The sequence below is a fragment of the Eretmochelys imbricata genome, chromosome 5 (genome assembly GCF_965152235.1).
Source record: "Eretmochelys imbricata isolate rEreImb1 chromosome 5, rEreImb1.hap1, whole genome shotgun sequence".
Taxonomy (NCBI): Eukaryota; Metazoa; Chordata; order Testudines; family Cheloniidae; genus Eretmochelys; species Eretmochelys imbricata.
In genome coordinates this window covers 3,202,082-3,226,906 of record NC_135576.1, presented here as the reverse complement: position 1 = coordinate 3,226,906, position 24,825 = coordinate 3,202,082, and the positions used below count along the sequence as shown (strand labels likewise).

Here is a 24,825-nt window from a genome sequence, read left to right as displayed (position 1 = left end):
AGGAGTCCCAAAAGAACAGGCCCCCCCCCCGATGCAGAGAGAGAGTCACCATGGGACTTCCCAGTGGGGAAATGTGGAGAACCCCCTCCAAAGGGGAACGCCTGGCGTCGGGCCCCTCCGACCTGCTCGAGGGGACCAACGGGACATGAGCTGCTATCACTGTGGCCAGAGAGGCCACGTACGGACCCAGTGCCCCAGGCTCAGGGACAGACTGAGCAGACCCAACCTACCCAGGGTTAACTGGTAGGGACTCAGCAGGACGAGGGGCAGACGACCCAGACAAGGGGGGCTGCCAGCTTACCGCCTGCTCCGGAGGGAAGAGTACCCCAGGCCAGCTCCGCCGGAGGGCCGGAGGCTCCAGACTCAAGGTTCTCGGTTTACAGGCTGGGCGCGGGGCTGTCCCTCCGGAGAGAGTGCCTTGTTCCCCTGGAGGTGGATGGGAGGAAGGTCAACGGATACTGGGATATGGGCACGGAGGTGACACTGGCCCTGCCTGGGGTGGTGGACCCAGATCGGGTGGTGTCCGACACCTACCTGACCCTGATGGGGGTGGACAGGACATTCAAGGTGCCTGTGGCAAGGGTACACCTGAAATGGGGGTCCAAGGAGGGCCCCAAGGATGTGGGGGTACACCCACTGAGGTGTTGATGGGGGGGACCTAGAAGACTGGCCAAGCAAGCCCCAGACCGCCCTGGTTGTGACCCGTAGCCAGAGCCGGCGAGGGGCACTGCGCCCTGACCTTGGGGAGGGTACCACACCGGAGGTGCAGGACCCTACCCTGGTGGGGAGGGAGCGCCGAGGGGCACGGCTCAGAGAGGCTGTGGCCTCAGACCCGGCCAATGAGAGGGAACTGGGCCCCATCCCTTCCCCAGCCGCTGAGTTCCAGGCCGAGTTGCGGAAAGATCCCTCCTTGCGGAAGCTCAGGGACCTGGCCGACCTCGGTGTGGTACGGACCATGAGGAGAGGCTGCCAGGAGAGGTTCCTGTGGAGAAAAGGTTCCTGTTCTGAGAATGGGCTCCCCCAGGGGAAGTGGAGTCCTGTGGGATCAGGAGGCAGCTGGTCATCCCCAAGAAGTTTTGCCACAAGTTACTGTACCTGGCCCATGACATCCCCCTCTCAGGGCACCAGGGAATCCGGTGCACCCGGCAGAGGTTGCTACAGAACTTTTACTGGCCCGGGGTCTTTACCACGGTCCGGCAGTATTGCCGATCCTGTGACCCCTGTCAGAGGGTGGGGAAGGCCCGGGACAAGGGGAAAGCGGCTTTGAAACCTTTGCCCATCACAGAGGAGCCTTTCCAGAAGGTGGCCATGGACATCGTGGGGCCTCTCAGCAAGACGACCCGGTCGGGGAAGAAATACATTCTGGTGGTGGTAGATTTCGCCACCCGCTACCCCGAGGCAGTGCCCTTAGCTTCCATTGAAGCCGACACCGTTGGCGATGCGCTCCTGACCATTTTAAGCCGAGTGGGGTTCCCCAAGGAAGTCTTGACAGACCAAGGCTCCAACTTCATGTTGGCCCTGCTCCGGTGCTTGTGGGAGAAATGTGGGGTCCGGCACGACTGGGCCTCAGCTTATCACCCCCAGTCCAATGGGCTGGTGGAGAGGTTCAATGGGACACTAAAGATGATGCTGAAAACCTTTATGAACTAGCACCCGCAGGATTGGGACAAGTACTTACCTCACCTGCTGTTCGCGTACAGGGAGGTGCCCCAGGAGTCTACCGGATTTTCGCCTTTCGAACTGTTATATGGAAGGAGGGTGAGGGGCCCCCTGGACCTGATGAGAGACGAATGGGAGGGGAAGGCCACTCCCGATGGAGAGTCAGTGGTGGAGTATGTCCTGATCTTCCGAGAGAGACTGGCTGAACTCATGGGCCTGGCCAGGGAGAATCTGGCCAGAGCCCAGAGGAAGCAGAAGGTCTGGTATGACCGCACGGCGCGGGCCCGGGCCTACGCCACCGGGGATCCGGTGATGGTTCTCATCCCCGTGAGAAAGAACAAACTACAGGCCGCCTGAGAGGGCTCTTTCAAGGTCGTCAAGCAGCTCAATGAGGTAAACTATGTGGTGGAGCTGTCGAACCGGACGCACCACCGCCGGGTGTACCATGTGAATATGATGAAGCCATATTATGCCAGGGGGAATGTGGTGTTGGCCGTGTGTGGACATTGGGAGGAGCAGGGAGATGACCCTTTAGTAGATCTATTCCCAGAGCTGGTTCCCCCCCTGGAAACAATTCCCCTCTCGGATCAGCTAACCCCTACCCAGCAAGCTGAGGTCAGGAGGGTGCTGCATCCGTACCGACAGCTGTTTTCCAACCAGCCTGGATGCACTAATCTGACTGTCCACCAGGTGCAGACAGGGTCGCACCCGCCGATAAGATGCTCCCCCTTCCGAGTCACAGGGAAAACTGCTCAGGACCTGGAAAGAGAGGTCCGGGACATGCTGGCTTTGGGGGTGATCCAGCCATCTGCCAGCCCTTGGGCCTCGCCGGTGGTGCTGGTCCCCAAGAAGGACGGGTCAGTCCGGTTCTGTGTGGACTATCGGAAGCTCAATGCCATCACTGTATCGGATGCCTACCCCATGCCCAAGCCTGATGAGCTCCCAGACAAGCTGGGAGGAGCTCGACACCTTACCACCATGGACCTTACAAAGGGCTACTGGCAAGTGCCCCTGGATGCAGATGCCCGGCTGAAATCGGCCTTTATCACCCCTCTGGGGCTCTATGAGTTCCTGACCCTGCCTTTCGCCCTCAAGGGAGCGCCGGCCACCTTCCAGCGCCTGGTGGATCAGCTACTGAGGGAGATGGAGAGTTTTGTTGTGGTGTACATTGATGACATCTGTGTCTTTAGCCAGACCTGGGAGGGCCACGTGTCCCAGGTTAGACAAGTGCTGGACCGACTCCAGGGGGCTGGGCTGACTGTAAAAGCGGAGAAGTGCAAGGTGGGGATGGCGGAAGTATCTTACCTGAGCCATCGGGTGGGGAGCGGCCGCCTAAAGCCGGAACCAGCCAAGGTGGAGGTGATCAGAGACTGGCCCACTCCCCACACCAAAAAGCAGGTCCAAGCCTTTATTGGGATGGCCGGGTACTATCGAAGATTTGTGCCCCACTTTAGCACCATAGCCACCCCCATCACTGAGCTATGCAAGAAGGGGAAGCCAGACAAGGTGGTCTGGACCGAGCAGTGCCAGGAGGCTTTCCGGGCGCTGAAGGAGGCTCTGGGCAGTGGCCCAGTCCTGGCAAACTCAGACTTTGACAAGCCCTTTGTGGTGTTCACCGACGCCTCCAACACGGGACTGGGGGCGGTGTTAATGCAGGAGGATGAAAAGGGGGAGAGACACCCCATCGTGTACCTGAGCAAGAAGTTGCTACCCCCGGAGCAACACTACGCAGCCATCGAGAAGGAGTGCCTGGCCATGGTGTGGGCCCTCAAGAAACTAGAGCCCCATCTCTTCGGGCGACACTTCACCGTCTACACCGACCACTCTCCCCTGACCTGGCTGCACCAGATGAAAGGAGCCAACACCAAACTCCTGAGGTGGAGCCTGCTCCTGCAGGATTACGACATGGACGTGGTCCACGTGAAGGGAAGTGCCAACCTGATAGCGGATGCGCTGTCCCGGAGAGGGGGCCCCGAACTTCCCCAGGTCACTGGTCAGAGTGACCCCGCTCAGTTCAGTCTCGAAGGGGGGAGAGATGTGACGCAGCAGGGAGGGGGGAGTGTTGACCTGGGAATGTGGCAGGGGAGTTTCAGTGGGGATGGGAGACCTGAGAGTCTGTCACCTGAGCCAGGATGGGGAGGGGGAGGTAACACCTCTGCCCGGGAAACTGGACAAAGGCTGCAGGAGAGAGCCTGCTGGGGGGGCGGGGGTTGGTTTCAGTTTTGTGCTGGGTGGTGGAACATAGGGCACCCCAAGCTCCCTACCCCCCAGAAAGACTTGACTGAGGGGTCCTGGTTGTACCCACAAGCTCTGTTTTAGACTGGGTTCCTATTGTCCAATAAACCTTCCGTTTTACTGGCTGGCTAAGTCACGGTGAATCCCAGGAAGAGGGGTGCAGGGCCCTGCCTCTCCCACACTCTATGACACAGGGCTTGGACTGTCCCAGCGGGACTCAGGCTCTGACCCTCCCCCTGGCAGGGCCCTAGGACCTGGCTGCGCACTGACCCGAGTCAGACTGATTTGTGTGTGGATGGAAAGGGGGCTTGGGCTCAGCCCTAAGTCAGAGCCTGGGCATGGTGAGCTGTGTAGACGCCCTCGGTGTCAGCAGGAGATCGAGGTTTTGAACCCCACCCTCATGATCCCAAACTCTTTGTTTACTCCCACGCCCGCAACGCTCTGCAACCGTGACCTGCCATCCCTGTGTGGCCGGCTGCTTGGTCGTATCCAGCCCTGGCATTATTACTGAGTGTCATCACTGAGACAAGGGGGAGCTGGGCTGGCTTATTCCAGGGCTGCCTATGGCCCCAGTTGTGCCTAGGGACACCCAAAGCCTCTGCTGCCCATAGCCACAATGCCGGTTGCTTTCCAAGGGCCTGGTCCCTCCCCGAATAGCCTCCCGTGGCTCTTGGCTCAGTCCTCGAGGCAGGTAAAAGGAGCCCGGCTGTGTGGGACCTGGAGGGCGCTTGGCAGAGAGGCCTGAGCGAGTCACTCCGTAACAGCGTGGCAGTGATTTTCCAGCAGCTTCTAGCCTGACATGAATAGTTGGTGGAGTCCTGCTCCTGGGTCAGACCCAGGAATCTCTTACTAGCCATGTGGCAGGGTCTGAGCCCCGAATACAGCCCCCCAGTGTCCTGGGGAAAGGGCAGCCCAGCTCCCATCTTTGCCTTTGGTCTGTCTGGGCCGCGCAGAAGCCCTGGCTCAAACCCGTCCGGATCTGGAGAGTGATCTGATGCAGATCTGGTTCCAGAACCAAGCCTTGCTGCTCAGCCCCAGAGCTGCTCTGGGTAAGGAGGGACACCCCCCAAAGGGACATAATGCAGCTCGTCTTCTAGCCAGGGGGTCCCACTAGCACCTGCCCCCCGCGAGTGAAACCTGAGTCCCCAGGAGCCCCCATGGTGGAATTGCAGCCTCCACAGCTGTGTGCTTTGAGGCTGCCCCATTTACCGTGTGCACTGGAGTCGTGGCTAATGCAAAGCCCAAGAGCCACAGGAAGAAGCTCTCCGAGACCCAAATGCAGCCCTTGGCTGTGTGTACTGTGTGATCCCTAAAGCCTACAGGTCCCATCATGCATTGCCACACCTTGAGCTGACTTAATGCCTCCGAGTTCTCCACCCCTTGCATGTGCACCGTTGCCCTCTCCAGGACAGAGCCAGAACCGCTGCACTGTGTCTCATAGACTCTGCACAGGGCTGAGAAGTGGAGCAGGAGGAGGGGCGCGCCGTCGCCGTGGGATGAGGCGTGTGCCCGCAGGCCTGGTGCAGCATTGAGCCGGGGGCGGCTGCAATCTGCTCCAGAGCAGCCAAACTGGAGGAGGCTCTCGGGCTCCTGCCAAGTTTCCCACCCTCGGCCTGGTGCCGTTCTCGTGCCCTGCGCCGGGGGCTGTTGCTGGGACGTGCGTTGCTGGAAGCTCCAGCAGCCAAGCAAAGTAACTTTTTTCATCCAGGCCTTTTTAGGGTTTGCTCCCTTGACTTCGCTCCTGATTCTTTGGTGACATTTCAGGTTCGTCCCCTTGGGCCCCCTGCCGGACCCAGCAGCAGCGCAATTAGCCGTACAGGCTGCTCTCCCAGGGCAGGTGGCATGGCCCAGTGGGCTGGGAATGAGCTAACGCCTGCTGCCTCTTTATGGGGGGCACCCACGGGGACTTCGCTTCTAAAGCTTTTCACCTCCGGAGGGCTGATTCCAGTCCAGCCCGGGGAGCAGGGGACACTTGCTGCAGCAGCCAGGGTGCGATGAGCTGATCTGAGCCCCGTTCCTTGTTCCACGTGCGTCCGTGTTACAGGACCAGCCGGCCCAGTGAGCACTAATCTGCCCTCTCTCCAGCAGAGCTGCCAGGGACTCCGAGATTGAGACAGGGTCTTGCCGGGTGCTGGGGGAGAGGTGGGGGGAAGCTTCCCCTGGTTCTGCCCAGCTCCTCCCACCAGCGTGAAATTGACTGTGCCCGCGGGAAGCAGCCAAGCAGGGCGACGACGGTGTATGTCGGACAGCCCCCCTTTCTCTCTCTCTCTTTTGCATTCCCTCTCTCTGCCTGGCACGCGCGTGAACACACACACACCCCCTCGTGCTCTCTGGTGCACACACGTTCTCTCTTTCACTCGCACCCTTTCTCTCTCTCTCTCTCTGTCTCTTTAAGGGACTCCAGTGAACCGAATCCCCATCATGGCCAAGCAGGTGCTGGACCTGTACACGCTGTACCGGCTGGTGACCGAGAAGGGCGGCCTGGTCGAAGTGATCAACAAGAAGATCTGGCGGGAGATCACCAAAGGCCTCAACCTCCCCACGTCCATCACCAGCGCGGCGTTCACTCTCCGCACGCAGTGAGCTGCTGCCGCCTTGCAGGGCGGGCGGGAGAGAGCTGGGCTGGGGGTGCCAAGGGGGCAGGGTCTGGAGGGTGGGGAAGGGGGGTTATGGGAAGGGGGGAACCAGATTGGGAGGACCAGGCTTTGCAGAGGGGGTCAGCCCCACTCCAGCGCCTGCTTCCCGCAGGGTTTGGCTGGGTGCAGTAGTGATGATGGTGTGGTCGTCGTGACGGATAATGGCCGGCGTGTGCGCCATTTGCCTTCTGGCGGCCGTCCCACAGGGACGCTGAAGGCCTTTCCTCTGCCCACCACGGGGCCTCTCCCTTAGCTCAGGTAGTAGAGGCCGCCAGTTTGGGCCCCAAAGGTCCAGGGGTGGCTCAGAGAACGTCAAGGCTGCCAAGGGACTCGCTCAAAAGTCAGTAAACGCCAGAGTGAAGGTTGACGACCGAACCGTAACTCTGCCCCTTCTGGGTTTGCACCTGCGTTTGTGCAGCACCTAGCACCGTGGGGCCTCGATGCTGAATGGGCTGACAAAGCCCTGGCTGGGATGATTTAGTTGGGGATTGGTCCTGCTTTGAGCAGGGGGTGGGACTAGATGACCTCCTGAGGTCCCTTCCAATCCTGATATGCTATGATTCTATGATTCTATGATTCTAGGCAATGCTGCAACCCAATCATTAATGGTAACACCAGACAGGCCTTGCCATAGGTGCCAACTCCCCCTCTAGCCGGGGGGGGTGCTCAACCCCCTCTCCGAACCGAGCCCCGCCCCCACTCCACCCCTTCCCCCAAGCCCCCGCCTCACCTCTTCCCCGCCTCCTCCCCCGAGCATGCCCCGTTCCCACTCCTTCCCCTCCCTCCCACAGCTTCCTATGTGCCGCGAAACAGCTGTTTGGATGGGAGGCGCTGGGAGGGAGGGGGAGGAGTTGGTCAGAGGGTGAGAGGTGCTGGGGGGCAGAGGGGAGGGGGCAGCTTGGCTGCCGATGGGTGCTAAGCACAGGGTGGCTGGAGTGGTGAGCCATTGTCCTTGAATGGGAGCATTGCTCTGAACCCTTTGAAATGCTCACGTGGGGTCATTAACCGGCCAGCTGGCAGCGGTGCAGGGTGGAAGATGCCACCAATCACAGCCAGGGGCTCATCACCCTCTGTGTCCCCCTCGCCCCCGCCCCCCTCCAGGTACATGAAATACCTGTACCCCTACGAATGTGAGAAACAAGCCCTCAGCTCCCCCGGCGAGCTCCAGGCCGCCATCGACAGCAACCGGCGAGAGGGGCGGAGGCAGACCTTTGGGACGGCGCTTTTCAGCTACTCCCCCGTGGGCACCCCAGCCATGCTGGCCTCCCCGAAGATCCCCATGCCGGCCCTCACCGTCTCCACGCACAGCTGCAGCCAGACGAGCCAAGTGCACGCCATTAAGAAAGGTGGGCGGGGCGGGGAAGCCCCACAGTCAGGAGGAGATGGGGGACGGGGCCGCCTTCTGTGGGACGGGATCGCAGCATCCGCCAGCAGCTAGTGGGGGCTCGCCTTTGGCCCCGGGGGGCAGGAGACGCGGGTCTGTCCCCCGTGCTGCACGCACGCTGCTTAGTGGGTGGATCGTGGGGATCCAGCCGAGGGGGCTGCCCCGGGAAGGAACTTGGCCACCCACTCGCTGCTGGACCCCGCAGAGGCCACGGCGTCCCGGTCTGCTGCAGCCTGGCAGGCAGTTCTTGGGGGGAGACACCCAGCTGGTCCTACTGGATGACCCCGGCAGCTTCCTGGAGGCAGGCGATGTGCCCGGCTCCCTAGCCAAGCCCCCAGAGAGGGGAAATGCCGTCCCGGCGACCCCGCTGGCCATGCCTGGGCACAGGAGCGGCACCGCGCCTGGGCACCGCTGCTATGGGGATCCCAGCCTGGCAAGCGCCCGGATTCAGGGGCTGCTCTGACTCCAGCCCCGAGGAGCTTGCCCACCGCGGGGCGTTGGTCCGGCGGCCAGCAGAGGCCGGGAGGGGTCAGCAGCTCGGGGAGCCGCTCTGCCCCTCGTCACGCAGCCGGGCACAGGAGCCGGCTCCTTCCGCCCCGGCGTCTCTCCGGGCACAGCCCCGCAGGGGCCCTCCGGCGCTGGCCCCAGGGGAGGGGGCCCAGCCCCCCGCCTGCCAGCCCCTGAGCCCCCTGCCCCGCCTTGCGGTTCCAGAAGACGGCGTCCTGTCCGCGGCGGTGCCCAGCCGCATCGCCATCCCCGTCAGCCTGGCGGGGCACCACGTCGCCGCGGCCTCCCAGGCGGCCGCGCTGGAGCAGCTGCGGGAGAAGCTGGACACGGGGGAGCCGCCCGAGAAGAAGGTGGCGTTGATGGCGGAGGAGCAGCAGCGGCTGATGCAACGCGCCCTGCAGCAGAACCTGCTGGCCATGGCCTCCCAGTTCCCCAGGAACATCAAGATCAGCAACCGAGGTCCCGGGCGGGGGGCGGGGCGGGCAGAGGGGGAGGGGCAGGGGCAGGAGCGGGCGGAGGGGCAGGGACGGGGCGGGTGGAGGGGGAGCAGAGGGGCAGGAGCGGGCGGAGGGGCAGGGACGGGGCGGGTGGAGGGGGAGCAGAGGGGCAGGAGCGGGCGGAGGGGCAGGGACGGGGCGGGTGGAGGGGGAGCAGAGGGGCAGGAGCGGGCGGAGGGGCAGGGACGGGGCGGGTGGAGGGGGAGCAGAGGGGCAGGAGCGGGCGGAGGGGCAGGCGGATGGGGAGGCAGAGGGGCAGGGGCAGGGGCAGGAGCAGGTGGGGCAGAGGGGGAGGGGCAGAGGGGCAGGGACGGGGCGGGTGGAGGGGGAGCAGAGGGGCAGGAGCAGGGGCAGGAGCAGGTGGGGCAGAGGGGGAGGGGCAGAGGGGCAGGGGCAGGAGCAGGTGGGGCAGAGGGGGAGGGGCAGGGGCGGGTGGGGCAGAGGGGTAGGGGCAGAGGGGCAGGGACAGGGGCGGGTGGAGGGGGAGCAGAGGGGCAGGAGCAGGGGCAGGAGCAGGTGGGGCAGAGGGGGAGGGGCAGAGGGGCAGGGGCAGGGGCGGGTGGGGCAGAGGGGTAGGGGCAGAGGGGCAGGGACAGGGGCGGGTGGAGGGGGAGCAGAGGGGCAGGAGCAGGGGCAGGAGCAGGTGGGGCAGAGGGGTAGGGGCAGGGGCGGGTGGGGCAGAGGGGGAGGGGCAGAGGGGCAGGGACAGCGGCGGGTGGAGGGGGAGCAGAGGGGCAGGAGCAGGTGGGGCAGAGGGGGAGGGGCAGGAGCAGGTGGGGCAGAGGGGGAGGGGCAGAGGGGCAGGGGCAGGAGCAGGTGGGGCAGAGGGGGAGGGGCAGGGGCGGGTGGGGCAGAGGGGTAGGGGCAGAGGGGCAGGGACAGGGGCGGGCATCACAGCCTCGCTGGCTGGCGCGTTGTCACTGTCTGGACAGCTGTACCACCATGGGCTGTGACATGCTGCTGAGCTTGAAGCTAAGCAGGATCGGGGCTGCTCACTGGGTGGAGGGGGGACCCCAGCCGGGTGCCCCATTCCCCATGCTGTCCTCCGAGTCGGTACTGAGCCAGCAGCCCTGCATGGTGTTCAGGGACCGCAGGTTTCTTCGCCCTGGAGTCCCCGCAGGGTCCTTCCATGTGCCCCCCGGGCGAGATGCTCTTCCTGGAGTATTTCACTCTGGCGGCGGGACATGTGGCTGGTGGAGATAGGGCTGCTGTCTCCCCTGCCCATCTCCTGGAGCTCGAAGGAGGGAGCGCAGTGGAGAGCGGCTGAGCGGACCCAGTCCAGCCCTTCCCTGCGTGGGACAGATTCAGTCAGAGCCTGCTGGTCTCGTCACACCCACGCCGCTCAGCCTCTGGTGGGTGCCTGACCCGCGCCCGGCTGGCCTGGCCGTCCGGGGGGAACCAGCCAGGCTTTCCTGGGGCTCACATGGTATGTCTGCAGGTACCAGCCATAACACAACTGCCCTGGGGTGGGGACTGCTGTTCCCCCCCCCCCAGGGGTTAATGAGAACCTGCGAACACACCGCAATAGAGCAGAGGGACAGGGCAGGATGGGGGCGGGGGCCACCCCGTGTTCCTGGATTTGTGATCCAGTGTGATGGCGGTGAGCACAAGCTGAACCCCCGGTGGATTCGGGCGAGCAGAATGTCTGATCTAGAATGAGAGGGATACATGTGGGTGGATAGAGAGGCACGTATGTTGTGTAGAGGGGTATGGACGATGTAGAGACAGTGAGCTAGATAAGGGTTATGAACAGATGGAGGGAGACAGAGAGACAAGGTGGGGGAGGTGATATCTTTTATTGGACCAACTTCTGTTGGTGAAACAGACAAACTTTTGAGCTACACAGAGCTCTTCTTTGGGTCTGGGAAAGGTAGATAGACAGAGTGGTTTCCCCAGGGAATTGAAATTGGGGGGGGTTTCGAATTTACAGGAGCGGGTGTCAGGGCCAATGAGGGGTGAGACCGTGAGGGTGAAGGTGGGCTGTAGGGCACTATAGTAAAAACTGAAAAATGTTTCATGACCATTTTATTAGATTTTAAAATCATCACACAAATTAAAGTTGGCTACTCAAGCCTTCCATGAAGCACAACGTCTGCATCCTTCCTGGTTTCTTGTTATAATTTTGCACAACTCTGTTAATGAACTTCGTGAATGCAATGCGTTCAGCTTTGGTGGCTTCTCGTGTGTCCGGTACTTCCAGTCCTTCCATGGATATGCTCATTAGTTCAGTCACAGGATCAGGCAGAAGGCGACTTCTTTCGAACACAAAATTCTATTCAATGAGGCAAAAGAACGCTCAGCTGTGGCTGTTGTGACTGGGAGTGGCAAGAGATGAATTCCCACTTCTCTCAGCCCAGGAAACAGAGCACAAAGATCGGGTCGAGCCACTAGTGATGATAAAGAAGAAGTTGAAGTCAAATCTTCATTCATTCGTCGTAGGATATTCCACTCTGTGTTCAAATTCTCTATTCTCTCCTGAGCACACGGCAGCCCCATGGCTGCTCGTGCCTCACTCCACTCAGCTGTCGGTGTTTTATAGGACAGGGATCTGTAAAAGCTGCATAGAGGTTGAGCAGAATCTAGAAGTCGCTGTTGTCGATTTTTAAGAATCTACTCTGTGTACTTTTTCAGTTTTCTTAACAAACACTTCTTGTCCTCTTCACTTAAGGATTCAATATAAACGCCTTCATTAGTCAACTTCTGGACTGACGTCTTTGCTTCTTCCAGTACTTTTTCAATGGATAGCTCTCTGATTGATCCAAATGTATCTTCTGTTGCTGGACAAAGATCTACTATTGTTGTAGCAGATGCCTGGATGGCATTGTTTAATGGCCCAAGTGCTTTCAACAGTAGACTTACGAGAGAGAGAGAATGACAATAGACTTCTCTGAACGTAGTAGCAAAAGTAATCCACCAGCCTCACTACTTAGATCCATCCCATCTTGGTAGATACTTTCCAAAGCCAGTATTAATGGCTGGAGTAATTTTAAGACAACAGCCAAGGATCGCTCATGAGAAAGCCAGAGGGTTTTCCCAGGTTGGACTAATTTGAACTTCAGTCCCAGTGTATCTTCTATATTTTCCAAGATACTCAGTCTTTTTGGACTCTTGCTGAAAAAAGAATACAATGAAGACATTAAATTTGTAGCTTTTTAAATGTCTTTTGAAGAGTCTGCAGCCCGTACTAGCACTGCTTGGAGTAGATGACCTCTGCAGTGTGTATAGGAGAGGCTAGGGTTACACTTTTCTCTGAGCAAAGCTTGTGCTCCACCGTGTCTTCCAGAGAAGTTTGCACAAATGCACAAGCAGCCATCTGTTTGGGGTCCTATTGACAAGCATTTAACTCTTCTAAGATGTGGGTTGTCACAGATGCAGCCAATCTGTCCTCTATAACTTGAACATCTAGAAATGCGTCTACTGGCCTACCGCTGACATCAAGTTAACGTACACAGTGACTTAATACTTGATGCCCATTTGCATCGGTGCATTCATCAGCCATGTATGCAAATTTTTTGAATGTGGTGAGAGAGTTCTTCACTTTTTCTACTGTTGACTCTTTCACTGTTGCACCACATGCTTCTAGCCAGTCAGTTGAATTTCTTGCAGAAAGACAGTGAGCATTTGCTGGTCTTGTTTGGAACCAGTGTTCAACTCCAGGATGAAGTGACAATGCACTTAACATTGGCCTCCAGTTTGCAGTGTGTGGTATCTCTTGCTTAAATAGACAGTAGGATGCCACAGCCATGTTTGTTCGCATGAAGTGTATTGTGTCTCCAGCATTCTTAACAGCCTCATTAAGTACTTATAAAATTGGCTTTGAAAGGGGGCTTATGAGGCTTTCTGCATGTTGATGCACTACAGAGGCCCTGTGTTTTGCAGCCTTTTCACGTAGTTTGTCAGCATTGGCTTTGCTGATCGGTTTGACAAACCAAGCTCCTCCACTTTTTCCAATTATAGCACTGGGAAGCTTTCCTTCTTCATAAGCTTTTTTGCAAGAGGTGCACCAGTAGCCATCTTTTGTAACTTCAATAAATGGGAACACTTTGACCGACAAACATCGGGAACTGCCTTTAGGTTTTGGAGACACGGTTTCTTCAGTAGGTAGCTGTTTTCGTGCTTCGGGCTGGCCGGATGTAGATACACCACTTGACCGTTCAGACGACATGTTGATATAGTCTTGGTTCTTGACGTGTTCTTCACCTTGGTTAGTTTTTGAGGCCTTTGAGTGGAAAAATTGTTTTTTGTCTTTTCATTTTCACTTTGACCTGCAACATATGAAAGAGATCTAAATAAAGTCAATGTTTTGTTAGGATAATGCAAATTTAACGTAAGGATAATGCAAAACACATAACAGGTCTAGATTTCTAAAAAGATATAATTTTTTTAAAAAATGTATTTAATTTAAATTGACTTTTGAAAAGTAAGCCATCCTGGGATAAGAGGGAAGTCCTCTCATTGATCAGTAACTGATTAAAAGATGGGAAACAAAGGGTAGGAATAAATGGTCAGTTTTCAGAATGGAGAGAGGTAAATAATGGTGTCCCTGAGGGATCAGTACTGGGACCAGTCCTATTCAACATATTCATAAATGATCTGGAAAAAGGGGTAAACAGTGAGGCGGCAAAATTTGCAGATGATACAAAATACTCAAGATAAGTCCAAAGCAGACTGCGAAGAGTTACAAAGGGATTTCACAAAACTGGGTGACTGGGCAACAAAATGGCTGATGAAATTCAATGTTGATAAATGCAAAGTTGCAAAACACAATCTCAACTATACATACAAAATGATGGAGTCTGAATTAGCTGTTAACACTCAAGAAAGAGCTCTGGGAGTCATTGGGGATGGTTCTCTGACAACATCCACTCAATGTGCAGCGGCCGTCAAAAAAGCCAACAGAATTTTGGGAATCATTAAGAAAGGGAGAGAGAATAAGACAGAAAATCTCATATTGCCTTTATATAAATCCATGGTTTGCCCACATCTTGAATACAGTGTGCGGATCTGGTCACCCCATCTGAAAAAAGATCTATTGGAATTGGAAAAGGTTCAGAGACAGGCAACTAAAATGATTAGGCGTATGGAACAGGAGGAGAGATTAAAATGACTGGGAATTTTCAGCTTGGAAAAGAGACGACTAAGGAGGGATATGATAGAGGGCTATAAAATCTTGACTGGTGTGAAGAAAGTGAATAAGGAAACGTTATTTAATCCTTCACAGAACACAAGAACTAGCAGTCACCCAATGAAATTTATAGGCAGCAGGTTTTAAAAAAACAAAAGGAAGTATTTCTTCACACAACATAAAGTCAACCCATGGAACTCTTTACCAGGGGATGCTGTGAAGACCAAAATTATACAATAAAAAAAGAACTAGATAAATTCCTGGAGAATAGATCCACCAGTGGCTATTAGCCAGGATGGGGAGGGATGCAACACCATGCTCTGAGTGTCCCTGGCCTGTTTGCCAGAAGCTGGGAATGGGCAACAGGGGATGGATCACTTGATGATTCCCTGTTCTGTTCATTCCCTCTGAAGCACCTGGCATTGGCCACTGTCGGCAGACAGGATACTGGACTTGATGGACCCTTGGTCTGACCCATTATGGCCGTTCTTATGTAAAAATTAATTATAATAATAAAAATGTTTAGTACAGAAACTCCCCAACATAATGACCTCTCAGGATAGCAACAATGTGAGATAACAACCTTGGCAAATAATGCATTTTAAAAATCTTGGCCTACTAGGAAACATATGTATATAAGTTTCCGTTCCCAGTCACAAATCTAGCATTCTGGAGCAAAGTCACTAAAATATAGTCCGACAAACAAATGTTTATTTAACGAGCCCCTCACTTTTCCTTCCACTGCACCCCCACTCACCGGTGTTGTCCTTGGTCAGTGGAGACTCAGAGTTCAGAGGTGCTTTCACATGAGTTCATCTCCCAGGTTTGGGGCAAGAAGGCACCTTGCTCGTTCCTCCAGCTGCTCACTGTTCGCTCTGGCCACTGTTGTTCGTTGTGCCACCATTCACTCCATCGCTCTGTTGCCAATGGCCCTGCGCCGTCACCTTTGGCTGCCACCTGCCACTGTGACCTCTGCGAGTTGGTCTCTTGAGGTTCCACCGGCTCTCAGTGATTTCAGCTGAGCTCTCAGTGGGGGAACCTCGCTGCTAGTGCAGACTGGACTGTTTCTTCCACAGAAACGCTGTCCCACAGCAGGTCTAAGCGCTTAGTCCTGATTATCAGTGATTTCAGCTGTAGTGGTCACTGAACACAACAAAAGACTCTATGGAGCCTAATCAGCTCTGTCCTTAAACAGGGGAGAGAGGCAGGTCAAACAGTACTTGTGACTCAGACAGACCGTCAAGCAAAACACCTGTCCCCCCCCTCTCTCTCCATGCCCTCAGTCAGCACAGGCTAAGTACAGTTCTACTGCCCTTTACTCCTATCATAAGAAAAACAACATTTCATTCCCCCCCTTCCCCCCTCATTCAAGTGATTTGTAACCCAACCCCAGCCAAAATCTATCACTTGGGCAAGGCAGCTCTGTTTGCTGGATACCTAGGTAGATGAGGTGTGAATGTAAATACAATCTGGTCCTGAAGCCTTTCCCCCCAGCTCATCACTAGCTGTCCGGGAGAGCTCATTTAGACTTTGCTTACAAATCATGATTTGAAATGATTAGGTTGGCCAACATCACTGAAATGAATTCACTGACATGGTCATAAAAACAACAGCTGTATAAGGAAGCTAGTCCATGTTCATACTTTTCAAATCTATGATACTTTTTCAGATACACTTACTTTATCATACACTGTATATGCTTTTAAAGTGTGTATTAATGTTTCCATTTCAATTCAAATTTCCAAACAGTCACTAAATTGGCATGTAACTAGTTCACAAAACTGGGGTGGGGGGGAATCACTGTATGTATAGATGAGGAGGTAGGGAGGACACACCAATAAATGGCTATGGAGGGAGGCATAGCTCGATGGATGGATGAATGGGTACCTAAAGCTGGATGGATGGATGGATGGATGGATGGATGGATGGATGCATGGATGGATGGATGGAAGGAAGGAAGGGGGCATGTGGGGATGGATGGATGGATGGATGGATGGGGACGTGTGGGGATGGACTGGTGGATGGATGGATGGATGGAAGGGGGCATGTGGAGATGGACTAATGGACAGAGGAATGGATGGATGGAAGGGGCATATGGGGATGGATGGATGGATGGATGGATGGATGGATGGAAGGGGGTGTGTGGGGATGGGTGGATGGATGGATGGATGGATGGATGGGGCATGTGGGGATGGATGGATGGAAGGGGGCATGTGGGGATCGATGGATGGAGGGATGGATGGACTGATGGACGGATGGACTGATGGACGGAGGGAGGGATGGCTCAGAGTACGTATAGATGGGGAGGTAGAGAGGACATACCAATGAATGGTTAGGGAGGGAGGCAGAGGGGTACCTATAGCTGGATGGACGGGCAGATAGATGGGTATGTATCGATAGACAGCGAGAGGAGTACGTATGATAAGTGGAGAGGTAGAGATGGACGGATAGGGGGCGGGCTGTGATGACCAGATCTTGTGCCTCACCGGCACTGCTCATTGGATGTTACTTTTGGGGGAGCCTGTCAAACCCTGTTGCTGTTGCCTGGTGACACCAGGACATCATCGTGCAAGTCGGCACCACGTGATTTTGTGCCCCAGGGTGTGAAGAGACTCTCCCTTCCAACAAACGTGGCAGCCACGGGGAGTGATGGGAATTGCTCCCCAAGCTGGGCCCTGCAAGATCCCACCCTCTGCCCCAGCAAAACTGGGGAGGAAAATGTCCCAGTTGCTAACCCAGAGAGCCAAACGGGGTTAGCCAGCTGGTTGGAGCAGGTGGGGGGGCCCATCCCACTGGCTTTGTTTCCCAGGCAGGCCTGTCTAATTTCTGTTTCTCTTAATGCTCATATCGGTCTTTCCTTTCCCTCAGATGACAGACAGGAGACCGCATTGAACCTGTCCACCAACGGCATTAGCAGCATCAACATGTCAATAGAAATAAATGGAGTTGTCTACACAGGTAAATAGAAGGGCTGCTCAGCCCATGTAATTGCGGCCAGGAAATCCAATAAGTTATAGCCACTGCCCGGCCAGCGAGTCCTTCCTTCAATCTGATGTCTTTACTATAAAATCCATTGTAATGAAGTGGCAGGGCCGAGCATGCTGGGGAGGCGGGGGCGGGGAGGCAGAGCTGCAGATTGCCCTGGTGAGCCCCAGTCGATTCGGTGGTGGAGGGCGCTGGGTGGGCGGAGGGGGGAGCAGCACCAGAGGCCTGGGCTTTAATCACTGCGGGATCAGTTGGCCGTAGCGTGGGGGTGGGGACTCACTGCACAACCAGGGGGACTGGAACAGACAGATGGAGGGACTTATGCTGCAGCCAAGACGGTGGACGGCGGCTCCCCAGCTCGTGCCCGCTGGAGAACTCACCTTCCAGAGCCAGGAATGGAACCCGAGATCCCTGAATCTGAACGTTTCTTTGCTGCCCACAAACGTCCATCCATGAAACCTGCTGGCAAAGTGTCTCCCATGGCAGTGGGCTAGCAGGAGGGCTATGCACCCCAGACATCACCGGCACCCCAAGGGGCACCAGCCGCTCTGCACAGGGGTGAATTTCACTGTTAGATCCCCTGCCTTTAATCTAAACCACGTCCGGTGCACCCAGACACCACAATGATGGGTGCCATACAGGTGCTGGTACGAATGCTTTTGCTGAGGGTCATAGTGTTATTTACCCCTTCACATAACACAAGACCCAGGGGGTCACCCAATGAAATGAGCTGGCAGCAGGTTTAAAACAAACAAAAGGAAGTATTTCTTCACACAATGCACAGTCAACCTGTGGAACTCCTTGCCGGGGATGCTGTGAAGGCCAAAAGTATAACTGGGTTCTAAAGGGAACTAGATAAGTTCCTGGAGGACAGGGCCATCAATGGCAATTAGCCAGGATGGTCAGGGACACAACCCCATGCTCCGGGTGTCCCTAAACCTCTGACAGCCAGAAGCTGGGACTGGTCGACAGGGGATGGATCACTCACTAATTACCCTGTCCTGTTCATTCCCTGTGAAGCACCCGGCACTGGCCACTGTCAGCAGACAGGATCTTGGGCTGGATGGACCCTTGGTCTGACCCAGGATGGCCGTTCTCGTGTTCTCAGAAGTGCACTGGGTGCATGCGTGGCTGGGAGCCGAGATGCAGGCGGGGACAGATCTGTGCCGAGAGCCGAGGGCACGGCCCAGAAAGCTGGAGTTCAGTGGGGAGCCTGAATGATCCAGAATCTCCCACCCTTTTCCTGCTCACGAGCTGCGAGGGATCAAGGCTCCGTCTCTGAGCAGAGCAGCGACAGCCCCTCGGCCGAGAGCCCCTGTGGGAGCGGCTGGGAAGGTTTCGTACAATCTGGGGCCTGTCCCTTTAAGTGTGCGTTCCCACTTTACTAAGTGGGTCACCCCACTCCCCCCTGGAGACGCCTCCTAGCCATGCTGCGCTGCCCCAATTAAAATATAAAGCTGGATTTGACAGCAGTTAAATATTTAACTATATGGAAAGGTCAGGGCTGATAACAGCCCTGTGTCTGTACCATCCTTCCTTTGCCTGGGGGAGCCTGCTGGCCTGACACCCCAGCTATTCCCCAGGCTCCTCGCCTACAGGCGCCAGGCACTAGGCAGCAGAGTCGGGAGGAGAAGTCAGAGCCAGAGGCCGGGGAGGAGAAAGCCATGCAGCCAGAGATGAGAGGTGGGGCTGCAGGGGAGACGGCTCCTGCACCTTCCGGGATGGGAACGTGGGGAGGAGAGACCAGCGGGGAGGGCCAGCCAGGGCGAGTCCATGGAGGGCGTCACCGTGAAGGCAGTGGTGAACTGGGTGCTGGACGTGGCTGGAGGGGACCTGATCTCGCTTCGTGGTGGGCGAGAGAGGGATTCCCCTGTGCGTGGCACGTGCCCTGCCCCTCTTCCAGAAGCAGCCCCGTGGGATGCTCCAGATACGGGGCTCTCGCACCAGGCAGGGAGAAGCCACGTGAGCAAAGGAACAGTTCCGGAGAAAGGTCCTGGCTTCATGACGATCCCTCCCTGCCTAGATCCCGGTTCTCCCGAGAACCTGCCACACGCGACACGGGCTGTGGACCCCCGGGCCACGCTCCTCCAGCTCCCGCCCACACGTCTCTGACGCTGGCTGGCAGCTGCCCCCAGCTCCTCTCCTCCAGGTGCTGATGCCAGCGGTGGCTGCTGGCGAGGTGGCAGGGTGGGTTCACCCACGTGCAACACACGCACGCTGGCTATTGCAGCCAGGGCGCCAACGTGCTGCTGCGGGCATGGGCGCTTCAGCCCTGCCCTGGCGCCACCCCGGCCCCCAGCTGCTCCTGTAGCTCGGGCCAATCAGGCTGAGCCTCTCACAGGCCTGTGGCCTCAAATGCCGGGGGCCGAGGGCTGGCCAGGGAGCCCCCAGCCCCGGGCCAGCGCAGGAGAGGCCCTGACTGTGTGTTCCCAGGGCCAGGCCGCAGATGTCCCAGGGGACCACTTCCCCCAGCAGCCCCCCGCATGGCTCTGTCTCCTCTGGGCGGCTGTGATCCTTAGGCATGTCACAGGCCTGGCATCCTCTGCTCGCAGCGTCTGGCTGCCCGAGCCCAGCTGCGACGGGCGGCGCGAGAGGCTGTAGCGGGCACCTGCCAGGAGTCCAGGGCTCTCGCTGGCGTCGCCGGCTCCTGGTGCACGGCTCTGCTTCTCCCTGGCCTGTGATGGGATCGGGTGGGCCCTGCTCAGCCGCCCAGCTGGGCCAAGCTGGGAGTTGGTGGAGTGGCACCAGAGAGGGCTCTGCCCAGGCGGGTGGGCAGAGAGGTGGCCAGGCCCCATGGGAGGGGCCTGGGTGTTAGGAGACCTGGGTTCTATCCCCGCCACTGCCTAGATAGGTGACCCTGGTCCAGTCCCCTTTCCTCCCCAGGCCTGGCGCCCAGTCACCCTTCCTGGTGGGGGGGTGGCCAGCTGGGCCGGGGCCTTGAGCTCTGCTGGGACCCAAGGGCGACGGTCATCGATAAATAACCCTAAATGAAGGCAGCAGCTCCACTGCCCCACTGCACCTCTGGGCTGGCTGCTGCCTCGTCCCTGTGCCCACTGGCTTCCACAGAGACCCCCTCCCGTCCCGCATGGTTGGGGGCTAGCCCTGTGCTCCAGGAGGGAAACCAGGGCTCGTGGGCAAGCTCACAGAGCGGCCACCCACTGCAGGAGTTGGACTTACGGCCAGTGGGTGGCAGGAGGGAGCAGTGCCCCGGGGTCTCAGGCCAGCTGCGTGTGTATTGACTAGACTAACGCAAAACCAGTGTGCGATGGGAGCCAGAGCTAGCCTGAAGCTGGGGCAGGCCTGAGCACACGCAGGGGAAGCAGGGGGCCAGCACATAGGGCCCCTTGGGGTATCACAGAGAGGAGATGAGACCCTGTACGTCGGATCAGTGTGCGGTGGCAGGGGCCCATGTACACGATTTGGGGGGGGAAGGGGTCCATGTATGGGATCGGGGGGGGAGAGGGGTCCATGTATGGGATCGGGCAGGGAGAGGGGTCCATGTATGGGATCGGGGTGGGAGAGGGGTCCATGTATGGGATCCGGCAGGGAGAGGGGTCCATGTATGGGATCGGGGTGGGAAAGGGGTCCACGTATGGGATCCGGCAGGGAGAGGGGTCCATGTATGGGATCGGGGTGGGAGAGGGGTCCACGTATGGGATCCGGCAGGGAGAGGGGTCCATGTATGGGATCCGGCAGGGAGAGGGGCCCATCTACAGGATGGGGGGGGCCGTGTACAGGATTGTGGGGGGAGAGGGCACCCCTAGCGTGGCTCCAGGTGAAGGTCTGGGGCTGGCAGTGTTGTCACCTTTGTAGCAAAGCAGCTGTTGGGATACATTTGGAGAAAAGGCAGAAATTGCAGGGCGGGATCTCGAGGGGCCCAGGGTGCAGAGGGAATAATGGGGGGCATAGGGGGAATTGTGGGGTCTGGAGAGGGGGAACATGACGATGGGGTATCGCAGGGCCCACGGGCACCGTGGCTGGGGTGCCCGATCCCCATGCCATGGGCTCTGTGGTGCCCTCGGGGGCGTGCTGGGTCACCCTGTGTCTCTTTGCTCCCACAGGTGTCCTGTTTGCCCGCAGACCCCTTGGCCCAGGGGCGCCTGGCAGCAACAGCAGCAGGAGTTCCCACGGCCCGTCGAGCCCGGTGCCCGCGCAGAACCAGCGGCTCTCGGCCTCCTCACGCAGTCACACTCCCGCCAGTGCCTCGCCGTGAGGGCGGGAGAGTCGCCGAGGACCCCCCACCCCGCCAGCCCCCCATCAGCCCCCTCAGAAATAAAGCAACTTGGAGTCAAAGTCCAGAATCCCAGGGGAGCACCCGCGACATGCCTTCTGCATGCGTGCCCCCCGCCTCTGACGCAGCAAGACCCCTTCTGCCCTGGCCACCTGGGCCACAGGAATCAGCTGGGGGGGGCGGGCGCTCTGGCTGGGCTGCAGTGGGGTGAGGGGCTCTGGCTGGGCTGCTCTGGCCTGTGGGGCTCTGGCCAGACTAACTGTGGGGTGAGGGCCTCTGGCCGGGCTGCAGTGGGATGTGGGGCTCTGGCTGGGCTGCAGTGGGATGTGGGGCTCTGGCTGGGCTGCAGTGGGGTGAGGGGCTCTGGCTGGGCTGCAGTGGGGTGAGGGGCTCTGGCCGGGCTGCTGTGGGATGTGGGGTGAGGGCCTCTGGCCGGGCTGCTGTGGGGTGAGGGGCTCTGGCCGGGCTGCTGTGGGATGTGGGGTGAGGGGCTCTGGCCAGGGTGCAATGGGGTGAGGGGCTCTGGCCGGGCTGCTGTGGGATGTGGGGTGAGGGCCTCTGGCCGGGCTGCTGTGGGGTGAGGGGCTCTGGCCGGGCTGCTGTGGGATGTGGGGTGAGGGGCTCTGGCCAGGGTGCAATGGGGTGAGGGGCTCTGGCCGGGCTGCCCTGTCCTGTGGGGCTCAGGCTGGGAGTGCTGAGGACTTTGGCTTTCACTGCACACACTTGGACTTGACCAGTGTCGGGGCGGGGCGGGGAATGTGGCTGCTCACGTGTCCAGGCCGAGCCAGTGAGCGGGGCAGAGGGATCTGCATGCACCCCGCCCCTAACACACTCACGAATGATGCCCCCTGCACACGCACACAGAGCACATTCCCCCCCAGCATGCCCACGTGGAATCCCCTCTCTCCGTTACACACACACACACACAGTCTGTGTGTTACCTGCTCATGTGGGACACCTTTCATCGTTACACATAGAGCCTGCCCTGGTACACACTCACTTGTGGTACCCCTGTCACACTCACTTGTGGTACCCCCATTACACACTCGCTCGTGGTAGCCACCCCTCTTGCACACGGTCCTGTTGTCTCCCTGCTCATCCTTGGCAAACCACGTGTAGTGTACCTGGGGAAGCTCCCAGCCACCGGCCCCAAGGCCAGGCCAGAGAGCAGGACAAGGCGGAGCGGGTGGCGGGGGCAGGGAGACAGAGCAGCGGGCAGGGGAGGGGAATGTCTGGTCCTGGGGCTGGCCACAGTGCTCCTCATGGACTCAGCCAACCCCTAAGTGCCCCATCCTGCCCCCAGCCGGGGGCACTGGCAGAGCTGATGGGGCTGGCTGGGCACAGAAGCCTTTCTGGCCCTGGGGAGGAGCGGAGGGGCTGTTTGGATGCCAGCTGGGGACAGCAGCCCCTCATAGTGGTGTCTGGGCTCCTGTGCCAGGCAGCTCCTAGTTCTGTTGCTGGGTGCTCTTTGCCCCTCCTCTCAAGTCGCCTTCACCTTCGTTACTGAATTCCCTCCCTGTGGGGCTCAGGGCCACAACCCTGCACTGTGGGTACAGGGAGGGTACCCCCTGCGGGCCTGCACTGTCCCCCGTGCTCCCCTCCTCCACCCACAAGGCCCCCAAAGATGGGAGAAGGAGCGGGGCACTTGGATAAGCTGGACCCTGAGGTGTAAGGAGGATTCCTGGGGTTAAAGTGGCGACTTCAAAGCACCCACCTGAGCCAGGAATCCCTGGCCCCAAGGCGTCCGGCTTTGCCCGCTGAGCTGTGGTGAGCTCGGCATAGATCCCGCCCGGCCCCCTGGTGCCAAACCTCACCAGACTCCTGCCCACCTCCCCCGGGGCTCGCAGGGCAGGATCCGTGCCCCCTCCAGGCCACAGGCAGAGGCGGGGTAAGGCTGTGGCGGGCGCAGGCCCAGCAGCAGGTGGATCTCACACGGACGAGGCCAGGCTGGGCGATCGGCCCCAGGGAAACGCCCGGAAGGGCCAAAAAGAGTGAAAAGGGAAATGGGGGTTTTCCACTGAAATTGTGATATTAAAAAAGCAGGACGTTTCCCCTCCCCCAGTCTGTACCCCACCCTCCTCCTCCATCGCCTGCAGAGCCCCTCTGCACCCCCCACCGCCTGGCCTCAGCACTGCAGGGCGGGGGGCTGCAGTGAACACGGGAGGCACTGGGGCAGCCTGCTGTGGGGGAGGGGGGATGGGAGGGGCTAGGGCTAGTGGGAGGGGCAGAATGGGTTGCGGAGGGGCGGAGTCTGGGGGTGGAGCATAGGTGGTGGGCGGAGTCTAGAGCAGGCAGTGCAGGAGGGGGGCCAGTCTAGGGGAGGCCGTCCTCGCCAAGCATGTCGCCCAGTTCGTCCCACGGTTGTCACCATCCTGGCACTGAGATCCAGCTCCCCCACCGATGCCAGCTGTGGTTCTCCCCATCCCCATCAACTCCCCCCCACCTGACTGCAAAGACCCCCCCCAAATACCTCACTGTGCAGAGAAGCAGCCAGGCAGGGAGCACACGGCGCTACCTCATCCCCCCCTGCAGGGCCCTTGCCCGCCGCGACTCCAGAGCCCTCTGGGGTGCCCGGCGGGATGCTGCCTTCCTTCCCTCCACTCGCTGCCTCGCCCAGGGCTGGGGGGTTCGTTTGCACGCGTGTAAATTGCTATGGTACTAAAGAAGGGAACAAGCAGATCTAACCTCACGGCTACCTCATTGTGCGCCAGGAGGTGCCAACCGCCAGGCTGGCAGAGGGTGCCGGGGGTGACACCCAGAGTCTGGCCTGAGTGGTCTTCGCAGCCTCAGTGCTTTCTACTGCAGGGCGAGGCCAGGAGATCCGTGCCGAGCTGAGGGCCACGGCGCCGTTGGCAGACTCAGAGCCGTGGCCCGTGGGCTTGGGCGGTTCCTGGTGGGAATCCCCTTTTCATCTTCCCAAAGGGTCAAAGAACAATAATCCTGCAACTGACCAAAGACGCCCTCTTCCCCGAAGAGGATTCTCTTCCTGTGCCCCCCGGGGCTCCCCCAGAGCTGCCTCCCGGTGGTGGCGCAGGGAAGGAGCAGATGTAGACTGCCAAGGCTCCCCAGCTTGCAGGCGCCAGGGTGGGCCTGGCAGCAGCTGCGGCCAAGCCTCACCACCAGCTTTGCGTTCAGCCCGTCCTGCTGGAACGTGGTGGGCACCGCATCAGCGCCCGGCGTGGCTGGAAGAGACGGACACTTACGGTGCCGTTCCACCGGCCCCTGAGGACAAGGGACTGGACTGAGCCAGGGTGTGGGCGGCCGGGGCTGGGGTTGAATTTCAAAGCTCTTGTACCAAAGATCCAGTGCCTCAAGCACTTGGCTTTCACTTTGTAGGGCCAGTAGCACCCGGAGAAGGGGAAAGGAAGCAGAGAATGATCTTACTTCTGTCTATTTGTCTGTCTGTCTGTCTGCTCTTGGCTAGGAGCTCTTCCTTTGCTGTGCTAGGCTTAGAGGCTGTATTGGCTTTCGCTCGCTGTGTATGAAGCTTTCCGAGGTTTCTTGCTTTTCCTCCGTTCAGTTTCTTCTCTCGTAGGGTTCGGAGTCGATCCAGTGCACGCAGTGGC

The 24,825-nt window shown here is 58.6% G+C and overlaps 1 protein-coding gene across 1 annotated transcript in view; it reads left to right on the top strand.

Annotated features, from left to right (window-relative positions):
• ARID3C (AT-rich interaction domain 3C) overlaps window positions 1–21,241 on the top strand; it is a 137,068-nt gene extending 115,827 nt beyond the window's left edge. The window contains exons 4-8 of the mRNA XM_077818086.1: window positions 6,290–6,473; window positions 7,632–7,876; window positions 8,626–8,880; window positions 16,912–17,001; window positions 21,090–21,241. Of these exons, the coding sequence (XP_077674212.1) occupies window positions 6,290–6,473; window positions 7,632–7,876; window positions 8,626–8,880; window positions 16,912–17,001; window positions 21,090–21,241 (926 nt within the window). The remainder of the gene's footprint in view (window positions 1–6,289; window positions 6,474–7,631; window positions 7,877–8,625; window positions 8,881–16,911; window positions 17,002–21,089) is intronic.
• The last annotated feature ends 3,584 nt before the right edge of the window (window positions 21,242–24,825 follow it).